Source organism: Musca autumnalis, unplaced genomic scaffold (assembly GCF_047663935.1).
Source record: "Musca autumnalis isolate F117 unplaced genomic scaffold, ASM4766393v1 scaffold_5, whole genome shotgun sequence".
NCBI lineage: Eukaryota > Metazoa > Arthropoda > Insecta > Diptera > Muscidae > Musca > Musca autumnalis.
The window spans coordinates 96,215,404-96,234,639 of NW_027412088.1; the positions used below are offsets into that span (position 1 = coordinate 96,215,404).

General features: G+C 35.7%; 1 protein-coding gene across 1 annotated transcript in view; it reads right to left on the minus strand.

Moving 5' to 3' along the window:
* Positions 1-19,236, minus strand: part of NaCP60E (Na channel protein 60E) — an 898,928-nt gene that overhangs the window by 23,063 nt on the left and 856,629 nt on the right. Inside the window, exons 28-29 of the mRNA XM_073956139.1 lie at positions 11,328-11,509; positions 10,903-11,030 (exon numbers count right to left, since the gene is read on the minus strand). Coding sequence (XP_073812240.1) covers positions 10,903-11,030; positions 11,328-11,509 — 310 coding nt within the window. The remainder of the gene's footprint in view (positions 1-10,902; positions 11,031-11,327; positions 11,510-19,236) is intronic.

The window sequence follows — 19,236 nt, forward strand, 5'->3', positions numbered from 1 at the left end:
GATAAGATTCTCCTGTTGAGTTCCTTGAACAACTTTGTCTCTTATGGTTACCGCATGCAGCACGCAGATTATCCACCTTTTTGTTAGCTTACGATTTATCCAGTTACTCAGGGCATGTCCCACTTAAAATTCGTCCAACCCTCCGTTTGCAACTCATCGAAATAATATATTCTTGATCAGCGTAAAATTCTAAGTCGATTTAGCCATGTCCGTCCGTCCGTCCGCCTGTCCGTCTGTTGTAATCACGCTATCTTCCGAATGAGTTGAGCTACACGGCTGAAATTTCGTACACATGTGTTTTTGGTCTGAGCTTAGAACAAGTTCGAAGATGGGCTATATTGATCGACGATTTGGTATATCCCCCATATAACGGTACCGCCCGATTACAGATATTTTGACGTTTTAGCCACATTTTCAGACTGAACTAGCTATAATTTGACATTTAAGGTTCCCAGTGAGCAAAAAACTTCTCTACCAAAAATTATGGACATAAGTCCACGTTTTCTTATAGCCCCATATAGCGGTACCGCCCGATTTCCGGTATTTTGACGTTTTTAGCTACATGTTCTGCCCCAATTAGCTATAGTTTGGCATTTAGGGTTTCCAATGGCCAAGAAACTTCACCACCATAAATTGTGGGCATAGGTCCACGTTTTCTTGTGCCCCCATATGACGGTACCTTCCGATTTTCGGTATTTTGAAGTTTTTAAGTACATGTTCTGACCGAATTGGCTATAATTTGGGTTTCTAGTGGTCAAGTGACTTCTCCAGTTAAAATTGTGTGCATAGGTACGTTAGCAACAGAAAGAAAACTAATAATTCCATATTAGCTCAGAGTATTTTATCGTGGAGGGCATCCATAGCTTAGCTCCTAGATGCCATGTAGACGCGTTCCATATATGGTTAAGAATTCTTTTTTTAAAAATCCGCGCTCTATATTTGCGTTAAGTCGATTTACTCGAAAATTTTTACTCTGCAAAATTTGACAATTCATGTGAAACGAATAGGTTTTTTTTTACTAAAACAGAGGATTAAAATTGATCAGCGATTTAGTGCTGTATCACTTTGGTTTTTTTACTCTTGAATACTAAACCTTCTTAGCCACAAAAACAAGTACATTGGATAAGTCCTAAAAATATTCCACTTTTCATGGAAACCCAACAATAATTATAAACTCTAGAGTAATTAAAAGATTTAGATAGACATTTAGAAGGACGTTATAGACTTGTCTTCGTGAATTCATATCCTTTTAATGTGACGCGTTGATATTTTAAAGTAAGTTTCAACTCATAGAGTCAGTTCAATATCAATAAAAAACAAGTAAGCAAAGGCTATAGTCGGACGGGGCCGACCATGTGATACCCTACACCACAACATGTAGGAATTAGCTATGTACAACCGTCTTGCACGCTGAATGTCCGGGTTCGATTCCCATCAAATTGTCAACGTTGGCAAAATACCCATGAGTATTTCAGCCATGAAAAACGTCTCTACCAGTGGCAACTTAGGACACGCCATTCGGACTCAGCGATGAAAACTTGGTCACATATCAATAACTTAATATGAATCCATTGATATAAGAGAAGCCTCCCTTGTCTTTACTGGGATGTTTGTGGAAAAATATATAAATTATACATTTCTAAAAAATATTCGAAAATTGGAAAATTCACATTGATTAGCCCCTCCTGCTACATCTTCAAATTGTCTTTGAATATCAGGTTCCTTTTTGGAACACACCTAAAATAAATAAATATATCGTCTGCTCCGTCGGAAAAGGTCGTAAGTCCACTTTTTTTGGAAATCGCGTTTTTGTTACAGGATGATAGTACAAGTCAAAACACGTCGTATGATATAAAGAAAATGGTAGTATGTGGCGTTTTTCTATATGTTTTGCCCTTGTCGGAAAAGGTCGTAAGTCCACAAAACGTACAAATTTGAGTACGAAAAGGTCGTAAGTCCACAGGAAAATGTATACTTTAAAAGAATACTACAGCTAATGTAGTTCATATATAATGTTTAACGTCATCCAAGGTTGGGGTACAATGTAAAGAACTAGCCTACACTTTTGGATGATAATCGGATGATATTTGGCGGAGCCTGTGGACCAAACTTTTGAACAAAAATGTGATAATTTCTATATTGCAACGCAAATTTACATTTGAAATCTATTTTCCCCTATAAGCGAACTGATTATGAAATATGGACTTCTGGCCTTTTCATTGATACAAATTAGGATGCTGTATGTGTTCAAATACCTCCTATATTGAAAAATTAAAAAAAATCAAAAATTTTACTGTTTTTACTGTCGTGTATCTTACTTAACTTTATCAACTGGTCATTTGTGGTTTCTCGAGGGACATTTATTCACATAACGAGATTAGTTTGTATTCTGAATTCAATAAAGTAATACCTTCTAACGGACGGGTAAGTGCAATGTTTATATTATTAAATGATTCTAACATTTTGAAATGATATTAAACTAAGACGGCATCATGATTTTTGCTAACAAAGAGCAGTATGAATTTGGAATGGAATTAGAAAATGTTTTCATGGGTCTAGTTCCCTATGGTTTAAGGGTGATTCTGATGATGAGCTCTGATGACGTCAATACCAAACATCCTAGAAGTAATAGAAACTTCTATACCAAATCACGAAGATCTATCTTAAAAATTGCGAGCTGTATCTTAATTTCAAAAGACGGACAGACGGTCATGGTTATACCGACTTCGAATTTTACTCTGGTCGGGTCTTATTGCTTAAATATGTACCCAGGATTGGGGAAACGGAATCGTTCGTAAGTTTTATATATAGCGCATTTAAAAAATAGGGCACAGGTGTAACCCGCTCCTCCGAAATTCAACAAAATACATATATAGCCTACTTAAACCAAGGGACATCCCTGTGCATAATCTGAAAATTACATGGAATAAGTACTTAGGGTTGGAGATTCAACAACCGTTGCCTCGCAAATTAATTTTCTGACCGATACTTTAAAACTTTTACAAAAAAAGCGTTTTTTGAAAAATAGGGCAAGCCCCCGCCCCCTCCGAAATTAAAAAATATAAAGCCTATTTTCACCTCGGTTGTTCCTTGTATATTCTCTGAAATTTTCAAAAAAATTGGTTCAGCCGTTTTCAAGTCTATGCGGAACATACAAACATACACACATTGTCTTTTACATATAAGATTTCACACAAAAGTTTTGGTCCATTAAACCCGCTAATAATTCGCCTTAAACTCAAATCATTCTTAAAATTTTGCTCCGATCGGAATATTACTGCGATCTACAGGACAACTACAAAGTCGGGTAAAAATTGTGGGTTTGGTCCATTTTACACCTTTCGATCATAACCGACATCTAATGGGGTCACTTCTGGTCGGAACCCGACCTCTCCAGAAAATGTCGTGGCGATCGGTCCAAAATTGAGGCTTGTAGTTTTATTACAATTGTTAATGGATGGACGGACACACATAGCTAGATCGCTTTATCTCGTCAAGACGACGAATACTTCGCGATGTTACACGAATATTGGGCAAAACAAACTTACAATACCCTTTCCACATTGTTATGTAAAGTATAAATATTTTATTTTAAAAACGTCCGTAAATTGTAAGAAAAGGCCGTAAGTCCCTACAAAAATACAAAACTGTACAAGGAAAAGGTCGTAAGTCCAAAGACATCCAATTATCTCTCAAACGCGACGGAATTTTATTAAACAAAGTACAGGTATTGAAGCGGAATAAATAAACGAAAAACACTGCCTTTACCACCATAATAAAATCTTTAATACAGAAAGCGCTGGAATGTTTTTTCTTCCTCCTGAAACATTTATTGAAAGGGATTTACGACCTTTTCCGACGGAGCAGACGATATATGAGGAAAAGTCAAAATTTTTTAGGTTCAATGAAGCCAAGGTTTGCACTATTATAATACGCGATCTATTGTAGTTTACCAGTAAGTACGACTATTGCTGGATTAATTTAGATGCTTTTGTACAAAGCTCAAAATTTAGCAAAAAAATTTAATTTACGTGGTAGTTACGACCGCGTAAAGGAAAAAACAGGTAAAAACACGTTGAAGCTAAACAGGTTTTTTACATTGCTATTCGATTTCTGATTAAACCATTCAAATGACGGACACCTGTCCAAAGTAAAAGTAGGAGAATACAAAATGAAGATTACACTTCTAATGTATCACTTTCCAAAATGTCCACTGCATCCACCTTTTATGGATGCTGACATTTTGAAGCCGGATTTCAGGTGTTTTTTGTATTTTTTATGTAACTGGGACGCGCATTCGGATATTTCGAAAAACTAATTATAGGATTAAAGAACTCGTGATTTCGCATAATCTGATATGTATATTGAGTATGTAGCCCACACAGCAGCAGAGTAATCTACTGCCAAAGGCCAAAATTTAGTGCGATATTTTTTCTAAAAAACCTATTTTTTGGGTACAGTATTTACAATATCGTTTGAGTGTGCTGGTACCCCGCGATATTTTAGTTTTTCGACGATCCGGATCATATGAATCACAGATCGTAAAAATCCATATACTAGAACGGCGGAAATGGCTACTGCAAAAATTGAAAAATGTGCGAAAAATGTTTTTGAAAATATCGCGGATTAAATCGCGTTTTCTGTGGATCGTTTCCTTTTCAATGAAGAAACTGACACATCACTCGAGTTTTTGCGAAAACAGTGGTTTAAAAAATTTAGTGCCATGGGAGATTTATCCGATTTATCCCAAAAATAGTGTGTGATGCTACATCCACGGTTCTTGATGGATTTTATCGAAATATGTTTAGATCGATGTATTTTTTTATGGATGATAGTGAAATCGGATGCGCATAAAAAGTGTATGCACCTTGTGCAAATGATAAGCATTATACAGTTTTTTGCACACTAAACTGTAGACTATGCTACATCGTAGCCGCCAAAATAAATCTTGTTAAATGTATTCAAAGGAAAAGAAAACAATTCGTTGTATCGGGAAACCGCATGCGCATCACCTGATTTTGAGGATTTCGCGATTTACACGCATTTCAAAAAGCACATTACTCGATACAGTTTTATTTCAAGATTATAACCCATTTAAAGGAAACCAACATTTATTTGAACGATATCCATATCTTCCGCTAGATGTTAGTGTGTATTCGAGAAGTGATTAGAATACAAAATTCGATTTTTTGCGTGAAATTTCTCTAAAATAGAAGAATAACTCCGACAAATTTTTCCTACATTTTTTCAACTAACTCACAAAATAAATTTTAATAAATATTTTCTCTTACAAAAATTTTATAAATTTTCTCAATATATCTTTTTGTTTTTGCTATAATATGCAAACCATTAAACGGATTTGTATAGTTTTGGTTTCATTTGAATCATCGCGATGTTTAGATTACGTACATATTTTTTTAAATATTTTTAGGATGCGTAAACAGCTTGAATTTTATTAAAACAAGTAAAAAAGTATCAGTCGGCTTTGCCGACAGAGATATACCCTCAGCCTGTGTATATTGAAACAATTTTTTTCACAAAAAAACGCATGCAGTTAGTGAGTTTTAAGAATTTTGGGCGTTTGAACTGACAAAAATGTTGATTAGGATTAAAGATCAAAAGTTTTGCGGAGGAGACACTAAAAAGAATGGATCTCCAGCCACTACATATGTTATCATAGGGGTTTTTACAACTTCAGGGATGTTTGCTCAAGAAGTATGGACTTGCCCCTGAAACAACTTTTACCATCGCAATTGACGCAGCGAATGCAAGTTGCTTCAACAAAAATCAAAGTGATTCGAAAGCAGGTCTTAAAGTGAACTTGTATCCGAAATTTTGTGTGGAAGGTACCGGATGGAGTTGACAAATATGGTCCATATTTGAACCTGATCTATATCTGAACTTTTAGGGGGACGTACCTGAAGGAGTGGACCGATATGGCTTATCTTCGAACTTAAACTATGTTTGGACAAAATATTACTAAGGCCAAACTTTGGACCGAATCGGCAGACCTGTTCGAGAGTTATTTTGCCCTCCAACCTCCTCACACGGTGTCTAAGGTTTTTTTGCAACTTTCAGGCTATTTTCTCAGGAAGTATGGACTTGCCCCTGATGAAACTTATACCGTCGTATGGAGGGCAGTGAAAACAAGTTGCTAAAGCAAAAATCAAAGCGATTCGAGAGATGGTCCTAAACTGAACTTTTCCAAATTTTTGTGTGGGAGGTACCCGACGGAGTGGACCAATTGAGTCCTTATTAAAACCTGATCTAAGTCTGGTACACGCTCCACGATGGGCAAAGTATGGACCAAATCGGTTACTCCCTTCAAGAGTTATCGTGCGCACAAATTTTCCGAACATTTTCGAACTTTTGTGGGGGAGGTACCGGAAGGAGTGGACCGATATAGCTCATCTTCGAACTTAAACTAAGTTTGGACAAAATATTACGAAAGCCAAAATTTGAACCGAATCGGTTCATCCCTTCGAGAGTTATCGTGCGCTCCAGCCAGCCAGACAGACAGACAGACGGACGGACATTGCTCAATCGACTCCAAATTGTCTGAAACACATTTCGTCCAAACATACTCGGAGTCTAAAACCATTATTTCGATGAGGCACATTTTGCCCGTATGAAAGTGTATATACCCTCGTTAGCATAAATGCTGAGGGTATAACAAGTTGCAAAGTACCAATTTTTTTAACTCTTTCTCAATTTCCGCGAAAACTTAAAACTTTTTCACTAATGTTATGGGGCCTCAGTAATCATATATTACGTAGGGAGCCCCTAATTAAGAGAGTTTCTCAATATAATGATTAGAGTCTTTTAAAGATTTTTTTCTTTTTATCAGAATTGAAACCGCCATATCTTTTGCGCGCAACAACCAAAATTAGTATCTCGAACAGATTTAAGAATGGGATTTTTTCCCAATCTATGTACCAAAAATCTTTCATGTAGCTTAAAAAAATTTTAATTTTTTTTAATGGAAAACTAAACAATTTTGTCCTTTCTTCATATACCATCAGCGTACGTAAAAATACTTTAAATAACATTTCCAATCGTTTCGTTTCGTATTTTCCATAGGAACAATACAAAACGAAACATAACCCACGTTGGCCGAGCTAGCTGTTTAGTTTTGTTTTGATTACATTCGTGAGTGCAAACAAAACGAAAAGCGAAAAGTACTCAACTCCACAAGAGCAGATAGAAAACGGAATAGTACTAAACAAAGGTGAATAAATCAAAAACGTTTGGTGGTTGATAAAATTCACTGTGGTATGCTGATTCTAACTTATAGGGTTGTTAAGCAATGACATGTGCGTGTGCCTGAGTGTGTCATTGACAATACGCACGGGAAACGTTTCCCAAAAATACTTTTTGTTTCGGTGGTGAATGAAACAACTCGGCAAAGCATATCCGAAGTTACAATTCAGCAATCGTACGGTTTCTATCTTTTTACATTGAAAAGTTTGTGTTTTTGTTTTGGTTGTGAGAATGAAACGATTCAGAGAAACTGAAAAGTTTGTGGCTTTGTGTGATTGGTACGGGAATCGTTTTGCTTATTTCCGTTCATTGTATACCATGTAATTTGGTATATTTGATAATTGGGAAAATTTTGAGTTTATTGAAGATCTATCCTCCAAAAATTGTGCACTTGTACGTCACATATGCTTCGAAAATACTTCATTGCGGGCATATATTCAATTACATATTCAATTACACACCAAAGAAGATAGTATAAGTCAGCTGCCGTATAAAAATATATTTATTTTGTAACACGAGTGTGCTTCAAAATACGTGGAATCTGTAGGTATCGTAATATACCACATCAATTTTAGTAAACTAACTTCTGAGCTTTGGAAAAGTTTGAGAATTATTTTTTAGATTTGTAATTTAAGTTGGAGCCGGCTGGGGTTTTTGGAACTTCTGGACTATTATCTCAGGAAGTATGACTTATCCCGGAAAAGGGACCAGAATAGGGACCGTGAAAATAAACTTCTTCAAAAAAAAAAAATCAAATATATCCGATACGGGTCCTCAAACTGCAGAAAATCCCATTGAGAGTTATCTTGCGGATTTGCGGCGCATGTACAATCTGCTGAAAAAAATTCAAAACGATTCGAGAGGACTCTTAAAGTTCCCTTTTCCGAATTTTGTGCGGGAAGTACCTTAAGGTGTGGACCGACATAGTCTTATCCGATCTATATCTGGAAGGAATAATAATATATTGAAAGTTTGGAGCAAATCGATTGCTCACTTCGCCAGTTATCGTTCACACAATTTTTCGAAAACAATATTGAACTTTTTTGGGGTAGGTGTGGACCGACATAGCCTACATTCGAACTTAAACAAAGTTTCGACAAAATATTACGAAGTATAAAATTTGGTTCTAATCGGTAGATCCGTTCGAGAGTTATCGGGCGCACCAGCCAGCTAGACTTCAAAGGCTGAGGGTATAAAATAGTTGGCGAAGCGACACCATGCTGCAATATTTGTATAAAAAAATCCAATTGGACAACTGAACTGAAAAATTCTCTGTCATGATAGAGACAATTTGTAGTATGGGAAGAACTTGTGGTTCTCTACACAAAACCCATTATATATTAGGCAGAAGGCCCGTTATCTAGCAGACACATTATTGCCATTTGCATCAGGGGAAAGGTCAGTAGTTATTATTCCATATGTAGGCTACTTTGTGGGTATATGCCCTCCAGGAATTAAAATATGGACCAAAAATAACATTTTTATGCTTTTCATACAAAAGTAGACCATTACTTTTGTCACCCGCTTTTCTTCTACCATTGAGTTATAATTGCGACCTCTAGAGTGTTAATTACTACACTACAATCAAAAAAACTAGATATATTAGGCTGTAGCTCTGTTATCTGATCACGTACATCAACGTAATCGACATCAGTGCAAAGGTCAAGAGATCGTCTTCCAAATATAACTCACGAGGGAAGAATCTGTCTTTCTAGAACAAAGATATAAGCTGTTTATTAAAAATTTTCACAATTTTCACACAAAAGTTCTGGTCCATTTAAACTTTTAGGTATTATCTGATCAGCATCTTACATTGCAAGCTACTTCTTTGCCATATACACTTACCAACAGAGCCGCTACGAAATTGGCTCAAAATTATGTTTTTGGTCCATTTCACCCGCTAAATATTTCACGATCATCTCCAACAAAAATAGAGATCTATTCTGGTCTGAACCCGACCTCCATGCAAAATTTCGTGACGATCGGTCTATAATTGCGACCTGGAGTTTGATTACAATTTATAATGGACAGACGGACGGACGGACGTACACATATCTCAAAATCGCTTTATCTCGTCGAGTTATGAAGATTGGTATACCACATTGGGGGTCTCCGACGAATATTTCGCGGTGTTACATGAACTTTTACCAAAACAAACTTATAATACCCTTTCCACATAGTGGTGTAGGGTATAATTAAGTATAGCTAAAATTCATTTTCTTTCGTTGTTCGTATAACAAAAAAATGGTAAGCTATCAATATCAAAATTAAACGATATTCTTCATCATTCACTTCTTGAAGATTTAATTAATACATTTTTTGCTCGAAATGAAGGAATATATTTAACTCTGAATGGAAATTAAAGATTCAAGAAAAATTAAAGAATATTTGTATACAGTAATGTAAGCTCATATTTTAATTTAGATATTTTAAAATTAAATTCAAAAATTAATCAAAAAGAAAATACTGCACAATATTTAAGTACAAACATTCATTTCACCACTGTTTTATTTCAAACTCACCACGTCATATACTTATATTTTGTTTTTAAATAGCACACCATATTTTGCAATCGTTGTTTGGGTTTTCGCGCTTAACAATATTCAAAATGAATTTTCCGATAGTTAAAATCTACGAAAATTCATTTTGAAGATCGTTAAGAAGGAAAACATGGACAAATTCCTTGGAATTCATTCTCTTCTTTCTCTTGCTCTCTTTTGTTTGATTTTTTGGACAGTAGAATACACAACAATAATAACCATATACCATAAATTTGAAATGAAATGTTAAATAACAAAATAAAGAACAGCAACAACAAAAATAATGAAAATCAATATAAAGATTTGTTTTTTTTTAAGGATAACAAATGGGAGCTTAGAAGGGTGTCAAGATTTACAAACAGTGTCAGGTCACAAATTGAATCGAATATTGATGATATTCTATGGAAACTGTGATGAAATTTTGTTCTGAAATCTTTCGAATGTTTTTTGGTTTAACTACTGCTGTCATTGAGAATACTTTCGAATTAACTACAGAAGCATTTAATGATTGTAATTGTTGTTGTTTTTTCTAAGTTGAAGATAACTACTTTAAAATAGAACTAAATAAAATAATTAAAAACAATTTCAACTCCTAATTTATGTATGTTTTTGTTTGTTTGATTGTTTCTATACACAGAAAGAAATAGTTAAGCTTTTTTTTGAAATTTTGTTACAAAAACTTTGCTGACCAATTATAGGTTTTGAGGTGAGCAATGCACGTTTCTTACAAAATGTTTGAAATTTTTTTTCTTTAGATTTTAATTTGAGTTGCTAACCAATTGGCGGCGTAAGAATGTAAGGAAAGGAATTTGCATAGTCTGTAGGTAGATCGTATGATGAAAGAGCAAGTTTGTTGTTGTTGGCTTTGTTGTTGATTTTGTTAGCGTTCAATCTTTGTTGTTTGTTTATAAAGGAGAAATAGTGTTTTTGAACTACAAGTGTAGGTAAGATAGGTATTTTGGATTCAAAAAAACAAGTCTGAGTTTTTAAATACAAGTATCTGAGAATGTGAATAGCTGTAGTTGTAGTAGTAGTAGTTTTATTTGTAGTAGTGATTTTGAAAAATAATTAGAAAATGATTATTTAATTTTCTTTCAATTACCTCTTTGTTTACAATCATTGAAATTTTCAAAAAAATTCAAATCATTTGCTTGTGAATCATCGCTTAGTATGCTGTTAACCATTTCGGAGAGTATGGACTCATAATTCAGGGATAAACATGAGGAAATTCTAAAAATTGTTCTAATTTCGTATAAAATTTATTTGGGAATGGTTTTTAAGAATTCAAAAGAAAAAATACAAATTAAATAAACACAAAAAACACACATTCATATAAATATTTATTAAAATAAAGAGGAAACCAAAATTAATTATTACAAAAAAACACACAGACACACACAGAGAGACATAATTATTAAGATTTCGTCAAAAATTGTAATATTTTCAAATAACAATAATGAAAACCGAAAGGAAAAAACAAAATTAAATTCAAATTGTAAAATATTATTTCATAAATTGCATAAATACCGCTTGCCCATTTCTTCACTTTGTTGTTTGATATCCTTGACCACATCATCGGCACCGGAAACCAACATCAGGGGTAAATTCAGCCATGGTCCTGCCAATTCACTGATATCAGAAGCATCCGAAGCTCGAGAAGATTTACGTGATGAGGCACGACTGGAGCACTGTGTACCACGTCGTGAAACCTAAAGAATATACCAAAAATAATGTTAATAAAAAATTTTTAAAATTCGTATTCAACACAGCTCGGAGAATTCTACTCCCTGATGCTATTCAGGATAATTGTATTCCCAACAAAGTATCACCCTTTCCGTGCATTACGAAGAGCATAGGCCTTCTTCTATTACTCTAAATATTTTTTGTTGTTGGCGTTTTTTTATTTTTTTTATTTTTTCTAAAAAGCAACAGCAAGCAAACAAAATTATAACAATAATATTCTACAATGTACTTATTAAAAATTATATTTAATTTACCTTAGAATAGAATGACCATTATAAATATCTAAAGCCAAAAACATAACAAATTGTTTTAAGATTTGCGTTGACGCCCAAAAATTTCAATTATTTTGAAGTCCAACAACCCTTAGCGTTTCTGTCATTTTTGCCATGTAGTAACGCTAAGCTTAAATCGGGAACGATGTTTTTATGCCCAGTAAAGATCCCCTAATACAAGGTGCTTACACCTGGGAAGTTTTTGCGGATTCTGAAACTACAATGTTCATAGATGAGAATAATCAAAAAGCAAAAAAAAATCGCCAGAGGCCCTTTTAAATAAATCGGGATTAGAGAACATATTGTAGCTGTGAAAATTCTCTACAAGATTGACCTTTATGATATTTTCGTAGGTTTTACCGTTTTTGAGGTATAGAAGTTCAAACTGGGACAATGCAATGCCTGTTTCGCCTGCTTATAAAACTATAATTCTCCCAGTTTGAACTTCTATAACTCAAAAACGGTAAAACCTACGAAAATATCATAAAGGTCCATCTTGCAGAGAATTTTCACAGCTACAATATGTTCTCCAATCCTATACCGATAGGACTTACGGTTTCCAAGCAAAATAGTGAAAACATAAAAAACCCTAAAATGTGATTTATTTGAAAATCCCCCCGGCAATTTTTTTTCTCATCTATGAACATTGTAGTTTCAGAATCCGCAAAAAATCCCAGGTGGAAGCACCTTTCATTTAAAGTTAGTTAAGGCGCACCGTGTGGTGCGCAGTTAGAATTTATGAAAAACTCTAAAACACTCTTATTATGATGCAAAATATGAAAAAACTCAAATTTTTAACTTTGACCTTGAATCCCTCTGCAACTACTGCATCGAAATCGAGTGTTTTTTAAAGCACCGGAAAGCTGATTATGTTATCTGTCGAACAAAAAAAAAAGAATTATGAAAATATCCCGTTCAAAAGTTACAGAGTTTTGACCAGGAAGAAACGATTCTGAACCACTGTGCGGCGATTTTTTGAAACTTTCATCTACGGACAGATCGAATGTGTTTAAGGTCTTTTCAGAATTTTGTGGTCCATTTTTGACATTTGAATTTGCCGACAAAAATGTGGATTAGGATTAAAGTTCAAAAGTGTTGCGGAGGAGATACTTGAAGGAATGTACCGAGGTAGGCCATTATGGAAGTGGATCTTATTTTGGGAGTCATATCTTTTCAATAGATATCGCGCCCACTCGTCATTTCAGTGGGTCATTGTATAACTTTGGACCAGTATGCCAGGAAGCATGGACTTGTCCACCAAAAACATAATATCGCTGCAAACAGGACCACAGGAACAGCATCGGTATTCATTTCCAAAGGATCTTCAAACAGAACCAAAACTGCACTTAGATACAAATATTGAATTTTGTGGGGGAGCTTCCCCAAGGAAAGGACCGATATGGGCCATATCGAGAGATATCATGCATGCCATTTTAGTGAAATTTTCAAATATTGGGGGGAAGTAACGGAACTTGTGTACCGGCATTGTCCATCTTCGAACTGAAACTTAGTTTGGACAAAATATGACAAATCCCAAATTTTGGACCAACCACTACATATGGTGCCATAGGGGTTTTTTACACCATTCGGGCTATTTGCTCAAGAAGTATGGTCTTGCCCCTGAAAAGGCTTTTACCGTCGTAATGGAGGCAGCGAATGCAAGTTGCTTCAACAAAAATCAAAGTCATTTGAGAGCAAGTCTAAAAGTGAACTTATCCGAATTTTTGTGTGGGAGGTACCCGAAGGAGTCCACAAATATAGTCCATATTCGAACCTGATATAAATCTGGTAGATATATTAGGATGTGTTAAGTATGGACCAAATCGGTCACTCCATTCAAGAGTTATGGTGCCACAATTTTTCCGAATATTTTTGAACAGATCCGTTTAAGAGTTATCTTGCGCTCCAATCACTATCACACGATGTCATAGGGGTTTTTGCAACTTTCAGGCTATTTTCTCAGGAAGAATAGACTTGCCTCGGATGAAACTTGTACCGCCGTATGGGAGGCAGTGAATACAAAAATCAAAGTGATTCAAGAGCAGGTACTAAACTGAACTTTTCCGAAATTTGGTGTGGGAGGTACCCGATAGACTGGACAGATTGTGTCCCTATTGGAACCTCATCTAAGTCTGGTAGAGATTTCATGATGTACAAGTATGGGCCAAATTGGTTACTCCCTTCAAGAATTATCGTGCGCACAAATGTTCCGAACATTTTCGAACTTATCGTGCGCTCCAGCCAGCCAGACAGACGGGCGGACATGGCTATATCAAATACAAATTTTCTGAAACAGATTTCGTCCAAACATACTTGGGGTCTAAAACTATTATTTCGATGAGGTTTAGCATAAATACTGAGGGTAAAATTAAAACGACAGGAAAACACATGTTTCTCGGATTCATATTTTTACCAAACTCCTTGTAGAATCATTAATGCAATTGATTTCGGACTACATTTCTATAAGTAATATAAAATATGCAATAAATGATCCAAATCAGATGTTGCGAAAAGACAAAGAACAGCCTGTATCCGTCATGAATGTCTAAAGCGCTGGGCACATACGGTGCGTCGAGTGTCGCGTTACAACAACCACATGGAAAAAGTGTAAGTGATGTCAAGTTTTATGTTAAACATAATTTAACTTTTTTGGGACAACGCGTTTGACAAAGTGTAACACAACGGACCGTATGTGCTGAGGCCTTAAGGACTGATACGAGAAGAGTGTGTTAAAGTACTACATCATCCATCACACGTAGTTCAGTTTTATTCTACACATGATGACAACTCTGTTAAGTTCGGCAGGGCACAACTTTTAATAGCTTCCATAAAATCGAGAATCTGCTCCGACAATTCTCAGCATTAATGTTCTATACCCCAGCGAAAACTAAATACCAAATTTCGGCAGTTTCGGTGTGGCAATGTGGCTAAAACCTTGAAATGATAGTAGGGTGGTACCGTTCTATTGGACTATATCAAAACGTGGACATATAGCAACAATTTCTAGGGGAATATATAATGCTCCCAACGAAGATTTAATTCGAAAGGTAAGTCAATGCAGTGTGATACTGAGGCTAAAACCTGAAGATACCACAAATGGAGCGGTACAGTTCTTTGGGTACTATATCAAAACTTGGCCTTCGAAATATTCTGTCCAAGCTTAGTTTAAGTCAGAAGATGGGCCATGTCGGTACACTATTTCGGATACCTCTCCCACAAAAGTTCAGAAAGATTTGCTAAAATTGTACGCAATATAACTCCCGAAGGCAGTAACCGATTTGGTCCATACCTTGCACATCGTAAAATTTCTACAAGACATAGATTAGATTGGAATGTGGAATATATCGTACCTCAACATAAAATTACGGAAATGTCCAGTTTAAGACCCCTTCACGAATCGTTCTGATTTTCTGCAACAGGCTGTCTTCGAAGCCTCTATTACATTTTTTCAGGAGCAAGTCCACACTGCATATGAAAATGACCAGAAAACTGTTAAAAACCCCTTACAACTTTTCCATCTTGTGATGGAGGGTATAATAACAAGTAGAAAAGTATCAGAGATAAACCCTCAGTCCGTGTGAATTGAAACTATCATCTATGGACAGATAGAACATCGACAACATACCCCAAAAATTATGTATTCAGGGGGTTTTGGGAATTTTTACGTATCGACTTTACGTTGCGATGGATGTTCCTGGATGTGTCTCGTTGTGCATTTTGGAAGTGGACCTTAATTTCGGAGTCATTCCTTTCGATAGATATCGCGCCCACCAGTCATTTCAGCTGGTCATCGTATTATTTAGAGTTTTTGGACTATTAGGTAGCATGGACTTGCCCCCGTAAAAAAATAATATCGCCGTAAACAGGACCACAAAGAGTACTTTCGGTAAAAATGTCCAAAGGATTCTCGAACAGTCCTTGATTGGCACTTAAACAAAAATGTTTAACTTTTGTGGGGAGGTACCCTTAGGAGTGGACCGATATGGCCCACTTTCGAACTTAATTTATGAGATATCACGAGTCCCATTTTAGCGAATAATTTGGAAGAAGTGGACCGATTAAAATATGATAAGTTTTGACCAACACAGTATCCGATTCGAGAGTTGTCGTGAGCACCGGCCTCTACACGCTGGCCGTAAAGGTTTTTTTACTGCTTTCGGATCATTTTCTCAGGAAGCATGACTTTTCTCCTGAAAACACTCGTACTAAGGGCTTTGAAACTTGAGAAAGCGATTCGGGAGGAGGTCTTAAACTGAACTTTTCCGAAATTTTATGTGGGAGGGAACCGAAGGAATGGACCAACATATTCCATATTCAAACAAGATTTATGTTGAGTAAAAATTTTACGATGTGCAAGGTATGGACATAATCGGTTACTGCCTTCGAGAGTTACAGTGTGCACAATTTTAGCGAAAAGTTTTGAACTTCTGTCCTAAGTAGTGGACCGACATGGCCCATCTTCGAGCTTAAACTAAGTTTGGACAAACTATTACGAAAAACACTTGTTTGTGCTCCAGCCAGACAGACTGACGGACATAGCTAAATCGACTCCTAATTGTCTGAAAGGGATTTCTTACAAACATACTTGGAGTCTAAAACCATTATTTCTATGTGGTATATTTTGGCCTTATGAAAGTGTATACATCCTCGTTATCTTAAAGGCAGAGGGTACGTGGAGAACTAGAAAAGTTTGCGGCCTCGGCAAAATGTACTGTTGCCAGACGCCATTTGACATTTTTTGGAAAGTTGGGCAGCTTTTAGCCTGAACGTACTGAAAGTTTGACATACGATCATGTGTTGTGTTTTTTACAGTGACTTGATTGAGACACCCCACTGTGGGCTCAATGAAAGTTTTTTTGAGGCAACAAGTCACTGGAAGCAGCTGCACCTTTCAAACTTCGTTCCGATGTTTAAAATGAGCATAAATATAAATACATCTAGAAAATTTGGTAGGGATCGGTTCAGATATAGATATAGCTTTCAGATATATGTTTCATCCGATCTTATCCGATTTTATATTTAAGCCGCACAAAGGTCACAATTTGCATCCGATCGCTTTAAAATGTGGTAAATCCTGTTCAATTTAGAATCACGTCTGGAAAATTTGGTTCTGATCAATTTAGATACCCAGCAAAATAAATTGGAGGTAGTGCAATGTAGACTGGTTCTTTCACGGCATGTTTTCATGCAGTTCAAAGGGAGGTGTGAAAGAGGCACTTCATTCCTTACATTTAACCGCATTCGGATACGATCCAATGAATGACATCCTTTCATCACATTTTAACAGCATCTGGATGCAGTTCAATCGGAGTAGTAAAAAAGGCACTCCAATTCCTTACATTTTAACAGCATTTGGATGCGATCCAACGGTTGACATCCATTTCTCATATTTAAATTGCATCCGGATGCAGTTCAAGGGAGTCGTGAACCTTTTTCCCTCCGTTTGATACATTTTACAAGCAGTTGCTTAGATATCACTAGCACAAGCAAGCCAATTTGTAGATACCTACAACTGCAGAATTGTTTCAAAGATAGAAAAAGTGCACATCAATTTCTAAAATTTTTATATAAAATAAAAAATACAATCAAAAGTTGGGAACATTTTAACGGTAACTCACGAGAAGAAAATTTCATAATGAAATGCTGTTGGAGTACTTGTCGAAATCTCAACTGGTGATGGGAAGACAATATGAGAACCCCTTTAGCAGATGAAGTTGCAATTGAATTTAATGAAGAAACTTCATAATCTGTGTTAATGTAATAAATTTCTTATTATTCTTGTTTTAAACAAACAAAAAATTCTTTTTATTATTTTGGGAACGTTTGCAATGGCTTGCATTTTTATTGCATCTTTGAACTGCATAAAAACACATTCCGAAGAGTGCATTTAAATTCGATCCAAAGCACTGCATCAAAACACGTGCTTTGGTTGCAAATTGGACTGCATCCTATTCTACCCTAAAGGGTTAGTTAAAATGCGATTCCAAAGGAAAAGATTTCAATGTTTGGTATAACTCGAATAAGATTACTATAAAGTTTGCAACTTGTGTCACATTGACAAGTTCCACTCCCAGTCCAGCCCAAAACTTAAAAATATCCAAATTTTTAAATGTCACCCTGTCTATTAATAGGTTTCTATAAGTTCTCGTGGCCATAAGCGGATAAATTTATTTTACACATGTAGTACTCAATTTTACCTTCTACCACATACATATAGTTTCGCGGATACGTCGCGCTACCGAGAGTTCTATTCCAAAAAACATATAAACTAAACAAAAATGCACACATAAAATTTTACAATATAAAGCCTGAAACACAACCAACGTTTAAGTAAAGTTTGGCTTCATTTCTGGTATAAGAATAAAGAAAAAATCGAACTTGGTTGCACTTTTCTTTTATTCATATACCAGAAATGAAGCCAAACTTTACTCAAACGTTGGATGTATTTCCGACATAAGATGTACTATTTTTGATCATGAAGCGTTGCCAGGTTGAAATGTTTTTCCGCTTTCTACTTTATTCAAATATATGACTTGAAAAATAGACCTTTTGCCTCAGAAACCTGTCATTGAGCCCATAGTGCATCCCTTGCAAAAATCAGACAGTATAGACTCACGTTTTTGTATAGCTCCCATCTTATATTTTTTGTAGTTTTTAGTCACATTTTTCTACCGAATTGGTTGTTAATTCGTATTTTGTGTTCCCAGAAGATACAAAATCTACTCTCAAAAATACTATCCACACATATCCCGGTTTAAGTCTAGCCGTTATTGCCAAATGTTATGTATTTCGGGTTTTTCTTTTTGACAAATTTTCGAATTTTCGAAATTGATGTAATTCAATATTGTACCAGAGGATACGAAATTCGATCCGAAAAATTGTAAATATTGGTATTATAAGTTCAGATATTCTGCTACTGCAAGGAATAAAAGGAAACGAAACGGAAACTTATTGTTCCTATTTACTTCAATACAGTTCATGGTGGAGGATATAAAAAGTTCGGCCTGGCCGAACTTAATGCCGTTCTTACTTGTTTGATCTGTGTATTGCCAGAGGATACAAAATTCGATCCGAAATATTGTAAATATTGGTATTATCAGTTCAGATATTCTGCGTATTGCCAGAGGATACAAAATTCGATCCGAAAAATTGTAAATATTGGTATTATCAGTTCAGATATTCTGCTTCTGCAAGGAATAAAAGGAAACGAAACGGAAACTAATTGTTCCTATTTACTTCAATACAGTTCATGGTGGAGGATATAAAATGTTCGGCCTTGCCGAACTTAATGCCGTTCTTACTTGTTTGATCTGGTCACGTATACATTGGAAATATGAAGGAAATAGCTACTAACCGCCCAGAACTACTCCTCGACACATACAACGCATGCTTAGTGCAAGGGAAATTCCCCAACATCTGGA